This window comes from Natrix helvetica, assembly GCF_964273705.1.
Source record: "Natrix helvetica genome assembly, chromosome: 1".
Taxonomy (NCBI): Eukaryota; Metazoa; Chordata; class Lepidosauria; order Squamata; family Natricidae; genus Natrix; species Natrix helvetica.
The window spans coordinates 375,499,150-375,505,785 of record NC_138548.1 but is presented as its reverse complement, the minus strand read 5'-3'; the positions used below and the strand labels follow the sequence as shown (position 1 = coordinate 375,505,785).

At 43.3% G+C, this 6,636-nt stretch overlaps 1 protein-coding gene and 1 long non-coding RNA gene across 5 annotated transcripts in view; one reads left to right on the top strand and one right to left on the bottom strand.

Annotated features, from left to right (window-relative positions):
- The first annotated feature begins 233 nt into the window (after positions 1-233).
- LOC309383823 lies at positions 234-3,654 on the top strand. The gene is made up of 3 exons (XR_014173925.1): positions 234-344; positions 435-539; positions 3,524-3,654. It is a non-coding gene; the product is annotated as an uncharacterized lncRNA (long non-coding RNA).
- Positions 245-6,636, bottom strand: part of LOC309383761 (neurotrophin receptor-interacting factor homolog) — a 28,799-nt gene continuing 22,407 nt past the window's right edge. For 2 of the 4 annotated variants that reach the window (XM_081936612.1, XM_081936614.1), the window contains exons 3-4: positions 6,242-6,368; positions 3,860-5,590 (exon numbers count right to left, since the gene is read on the bottom strand). In XM_081936612.1, coding sequence (XP_081792738.1) covers positions 3,879-5,590; positions 6,242-6,368 — 1,839 coding nt within the window. In that variant the 3' untranslated portion in view covers positions 3,860-3,878. Of the gene's footprint in view, positions 509-3,859; positions 5,591-6,241; positions 6,369-6,636 lie in introns of those variants that run through there. The other 2 variants (XM_081936619.1, XM_081936613.1) reach the window with 2 other exon arrangements.

The following is a 6,636-nucleotide window of genomic DNA, read 5'->3' as shown; positions in this document are numbered from 1 at the left end:
AGCAGAGGCTCCGCTCCCTCAGGGCCTCTGAGGCTGAGAAGAGAGACTGCAAACACTCCCGCCAAAATTTCGCGCGCCCTGCCGGCCTTCTGAGGCGCTCGGCCAGAGAGTGCTGCTCCCTAGAGAGGCAAAACTCTATAAACCCCTTGATGTATAGATTTTGGATGGAGCATCTCGTAAGGCAACTACAGCCTCGCCTTTCTTCTGCGCATGCCCTGATCCATGATAACGCTAAAGAGTCGACCAGGTTTTGGATGTGGCGAAGCCTTTATTCGGGGAGTGAGAGGGGATGCAGGAGGGTGGCGGACGGCTACTGGGTCAGATTAACATTAAGAGATGTTAAGGTGGGTGAAGATTGAGCGGGACTAAAATGAGCAAAGCGCCTTTGGTGATGAAACCTGATTTGATTGTTGCTTCTTGCTATTTCCCCAAAGCCATCCTGTAAATGGGGACCTGTTCTTGGGAACCGATGGAAAAAGATGGAATGGGGAGGAACTGATGGGTGGCGCTGCAAATGTGAGAAAAGGAAAGAGCCAGAGGTCAGTTACCCAGCCAGTAAATTTATTTTTAAATGCTCTGGGGATTCCTTCAGGCCAGTTTATCCTCTCTCTCTGGTTTGTTAAAATCCCTTTTTTCTACAGAGTACAATATGCCCTATGCATGTTTCTGTTTTATATGTATTTTGTGTTCTGTTGAAGTCTTGACTCTTTGTTCAGTTTTTCTGTTTGATTCTTCCTTGCGGGTTGAATCTTGAAGTTGATCTGATTTCAAAGGGCTGCAATCAATGTTCCCTCTAATTTTTTTTCAGTGTGAGCAGAAAAGTATAGTGTTTGAGCAGCACATTTTCATGCCTGAGCAGCACCTGACTTTTTTTCACAGGTGTCACCTAAGACAACAACAAAATCAGTATTATTTGAAACTCAGTTATGTTTATTCAAGGTACCCACTTAATTAAGTGTTATATAGTATCACTTAACAATGCTCCTGCTTAGCAACCAAAATGTTGGGTCAGAAACTCTGGCATTTGAAGCACGCAACTCTTAAAGCTTGTCAAGTTACAAGATCTTTGCATCCCTAACCCTTTAGAAAAAACAACAACCCAGGGTTCTTCAAACCTGACAGCTTGAAGACTTGTGGACTTCAACTCCCAGAATTCCTCCTCCAGTCATGTTGTGGCGACGTCATCTGCGTGGATCTGCTCCATCTTCGGGTTTTTTCACAGGGGGCAGGGCTGCTGCTGAAGATGCCGAGGAGCCCCTGCCACCACCAGAATAACAGCTGCCTCCTCCTCTAACAGCACCACCACATTTGCTGCCCGGCGCTGTGGCTGAGGTGAAGCCGCCAAAGCTCCCGCTGGCACCCCCGCCCGTAGCGGCGGCTCGTCCCCCTCCACTCGGAGCACCTGAGCTGGGCACCGCGTTACCCCTGCCGCCTCCTTCTCCTCCGCCGTGCTTTTGAGAAGCCATGAGGCCTTTTCCCCCTGCTCCCGCCCCATCTGCCACCTTCCTACTGGCTCCCGCGGCCTCATGGCTCCTCAAAAGCACAGCAGACGAGGAGGGGGCGGGGGTAACGCGAGGCCCAGCTCAGGTGCTCCGAACAGAGGGGGAGGAGCCGCTGCCACGGGCAGGGGCGCCGGCGGGAGCTTTGGTGGCTTCACCTCGGCTGCAGCGTCAGGCAGCAAATGTGGTGCTGTTAGAGGAGGAGGAGGCGGCAGCAGATATTCCGGTAGCGGCAGGGGCTTTGGGGGTTTAATTTAGCCGCAGCACCGGGCGCAAGCAGCTAGGATTGGCCGCCCACAAAGGACCTCCCCGGGCTTGCTTTGCTGAACTCAGTCACCCTGCGCTCATCAAAACAAGTCCGGGGAGGTCCTTTGCGGGCGGCCAGTTCTAGGCCCCTGCAAAGGACCTCCCCAGCCTCCGGCGCCTGTGACAGTAGAAATCACTGAGCGGCAGTTGGAAACTGCTGTGCGGTGTTTTCTTGCCACATGCGCGGCCGCGCAGCCGCGCACCTTAGAGGGAACAGTGGTGGCAATACGTAAAAAAAAAAACCTCTGAAATTTACCTCCTGAAGTGGGTTTGTCCCACTAGGTGGAATGAAATATGGACCCATGAAAACTAGGTGAGATATTGTGAGGGAATTGCGCAGGTGTCCAAATGAAGTCATAGATGCTGACACATACTTGTAGTTTTATATAAACAAATATATTCTACATCCATATATACAACAGGCTAGATAGTCAGGCAGAGCAGCATCACCAGGTAAATTGCAAAGCACATGGGATACACAGAAAAAAGGGGGGGACTCCCCCTCAACACCCATCGCAACCACTGGAGTGCAGATTTCCTCACATAGGAGCCAGCACTCTTCAACCAACCAACCACAACTGCATGTTCTGACTTACTGAACAACCCCATTGCTCCAGCTACTAAATTTAAACAGCTTAACAGTGAAAAAAGAATACATGGAAAGAGACTGCGTGGAAATTACAACTAATAAAAGTCCTCCTGCCATTTTTATCATTTTAATTTTTATTATATAAAATACAAAGAATTGGAAATTAAGGGGGGGAAGGGAGTGGGGGAAAAGGGGGTGTGATATACAAGGAGAAAAAAAAAGAAAAAAAGGAGGCATTGATTTCCAATTCTTAGCACAGTACAGGATAAACACATCCCAAGCTCAACTATTTTGCTTTTACACATTTATAACTAACTTAACTTTATTCAATTTCTAGACCGCCCCGCTCTCAAAAGAGACTAGCCATTCCTATAACAAAACTTTCTAATCAACAAAACCAATGTCAAAGTTTCATATTTTCTCTTCACAAGCACAAATTCCAGAACAAATTCCTTTGAATAAAATAATTTAACCATTCCTGCTTAATTTTCCTTGCTATGGAAATGTGTATTTTCTATTGGTCCCTAGTAATCTTTGTGAACTGTCACCATTTTTATTTAGAAATTTTATTGTATTCTTTCAAATTCTTTGACCTTATTGGAAAAAAGGGGGGAACCCCTTTATTAATAAAAGTTTTTTAATAAGGTTCCAAGACTATAAAATGAGTTTCCTCCACAAAATGTGTTGTGGAAGCTCAAGTGGTGAGAAATAATTGCTTTGGCAACTGCTCAAAAACAGGCTGCCTTTCTGAGGCTGAACTCACTCCTCTAACAAAGAGAAATGGCAAGATTTCTTTAGCTAAATCTTAAGAGGAATGAAAAGAAAATGAGCATGTTTTACAAATTAAAATAACTGCAGATTGAACTGTTTTCTAAATTTGATATATGTATACCATTTGTTTCATACAGAGCAGGCAGGGGTCATCATAGAAGCCTCACATGAGGAATCAGGACTTTTCCCCTTTGCTAAATTGAGCAGGGGCAGGACGTGAGAGGCATCTAGGCAGCAGGCTTAAGAGAGAAGTCAAGGAAGCCATTAGTCCTCAATTGGAAAAGATAGTAAGATGGTGATGGGCAACAGGGAGGAAACTGAAGGGCTTAATTCCTATTTTGCATCCCTCTTTCCACAGGGAGAAGAAAAATGCAGGTTAAACTAGGAAAAGGAACACCTCGCTGTTCTGAATGAATTCCAGTATTTGGGAAAGGTTGTTCTATGGCTTCTTCTATGGACATTCTTTTATGAGAATTATGGTATCCTTCCAGAGTAAAGCTGTTTCCACACTGCCTGCATTTACATGATTTCTCCTGTGTGGATCCTCTTAATGTTGAGTCAGGTAAGAGTTTCTACTACTCAAAGTTACACTTTGTCCTTTTAGAAGGCTTTCTCCTTACAGAGATCCTTTAATGATGAGTAAGATGTTCTTTCCCAGTAAAATTATTCCCAAAAATATTTTCCTGTGCATTCTTTCATAAGTAAATGTCATGTTAAAGTTTTCTACACACATTTATATGATTTCTTCCCCTTTTATGAATCCTTTTATGAGAATTAAGTGGTCCTTTTTGAGTAAAGCCTTTTCCACATTCTGTGCATTTATATGGTTTCTCCCCTGTATGGATTCTCTCATGATTAATAAGGCCACTTTTCTGAGTAAATTGCTTTCCACACTCCATGCACCTGTATGGTCTCTCCCCAGTATGGATTCTTTCATGACGAATAAGATCTCTGTTCCAGTTAAAGCTTTTTCCACACTCCAAGCATTTATATGGTCTTTCCCCTGTGTGGGTCCTTTTATGAGAATAAAGATGTCCTGACCTAGCAAACATCTTTCCACACTCTGTGCATTTATATGGTTTCTCCCCTGTGTGAATTCTTTCATGACCAGTAAGACATCCTTTCCGAACAAAAGTCTTTCCACACACTAAGCATTTATATGGTCTCTCCCCTGTGTGGATCATTTTATGAGTATTAAGATGTCCTTTCCAAGCAAAGCTTTTTCCACACTCCATGCATTTATAAGGTCTCTCCCCAGTGTGGATCCTCCTATGATAAATAAATTCTGCGTTCCGACAAAAGCTTTTTCCACACTCCATGCATTTATACGGTCTTTCCCCCGTGTGAATTCTTTGATGGATAGTAAGGCGCCACTTGTCAATAAAGCTCTTTCCACACTCCATGCATTTATACGGTTTGTCTGCTATATGGATCATCTGATGTCGATGAAGGTCACCGCTGTCAAAAAAGCTCTTTCCACATTCCGGGCATTTATGTGGTTTCTTCCCTGTGTGGATCCTTTTATGAGCATTAAGATATGCTCTTTGAGCAAAGCTTTTCCCACACACACTGCATTTATATGGTTTCTCCCCAGTGTGGGTTCTTTCATGAAGAATTAGACCTCTGCTCCAATTAAAGCTTTTTCCACACTCCAAGCATTTAAATAATCTCTCTCCTATGTGGATCCTTTTATGAGCATTAAGTTGTGCTCTTTGAGCAAAGGTTTTTCCACATTCTGTGCATTTATATGGCTTCTCCCCTGTATGGATTCTTTCATGATATATGAGATGACCTTTCTGTGTAAACTGCTTTGCACAGTCCATGCAGTTGTATGGTCTCTCCCCGGTGTGGATCCTTTCATGAACAATAAGATGTCTTTTCTGAATAAAGTGCTTTCCACACTCTGTGCATTTATATGGTCTCTCCCCGGTGTGGATCCGCTTATGATGAATAAGTTCTGAGTTCCAATGAAAGCTTTTTCCACACTCCATGCATTTATACAATTTTTCCCCCGTGTGTATCCTTTGATGGAAAGTAAGGTGACAATTGTCAATAAACTTCTTTCCATACTCCATGCATTTATATGGACTCTCTCCTATGTGGATTTTTTTATGACAAATAACATCGGTTTTCTGACAAAAGCTTTTTCCATATTCTGGACATTTATATGGCCTCTCACTTGTGTGGATCCTCCAATGGCAATGATTACTTTTGGTACTGAAGCTCTTTCCACACTGCATGCATAGTTTCATCTTTTTGCTTAGACGAAAATCCCTCTCATATTTTGCAAAAGTATGTGGTTTGTATTTTCTATTCAGTATTTTAGATAAAGTAAAAGAGAACGAATGATCCTTTGCAGATACTGCTCTTTGCAATGTCAGTAACCTCGGCTGTTTTTCTTTCTTATTCACCAGGCCATCAGCTGCTTGGAAAAAAGAACAAATAGAAATTCTCATTAGAATTTACAATGATGGCAAAGGGGGAGGGGTTTTCTCCCTGAATAAAAAGTAAAAAATATACCCATCTTACCATCCTGGCACCAGCTATGTATCAAACTAGGATATGTTGGGTGCAAATTGTTATCCAAGTGACTGTAATGGTATCCAAGGGACTTTACAGCCCTGTACCAGATTAAAATTTTGCTGTTGATATGTCAATCTAACATGGGGTATCCACGGAGTGTTGAGATACTTTCCCAAAGCCATGGTGAGCATTTCTGCCAAGATCTTGTGTTGTAGAAGAGTGACTATGGTGACAACCTTGGACAAAACTACCCATGAAGTGCCACTGTTTGTTTGTGTTCTATAGGGATGCGAGCTCCGGCGACTGAAGGGAATCAAAGAAACATGTATGAAGCTCTTTGTGGCCATGGTTCCTCCACTGGATATTAGCTACACAGTAAACATTCTGACCCCGATTTTCCTGAGATTAAGAAATGTTAGAAAGGTGGTGCCAGGTAGGGATCAGGTAGATTTTTGACCACCTTAAGTAATTGAATGCAGGTATCTTCTATGTTTACCTCCCATTTAAAGCACCTTTCCCAATGAATGGAACGCAGAGCAAAGAGGATCCTTACCCAGAGTGGCCAAATTCATAGAAACCTCCAGCATGACTTCCCTGCACAAGGCCTTCTGGCCAGAATCCAGCAGTGCCCACTCTTCTTCTGTAAAGTCCACAGCCACATCCTCAAAGGGATCAGAATCCTAGAAAGAAAAATAAAATCTTCTCCAGCAGGCAATCTTTTCTTATGTTTTTTCCTTACTTCCAAGAGAAAACAGAACTTTACAAGAGACCAGTTGGACATTTCCAATAGGACAGGCATAAGTTCTACGGGTCCACATAGGGCTGGGAAGCCTGTTGTAAAGGCAGAAAACATGGCTTAGATACATCCAAGTTGTAGTATGGCAACACTTATGGAACACACACACACACACAAAGGCCTGGAATAACTCATCAAGGAACTTTTGGAGA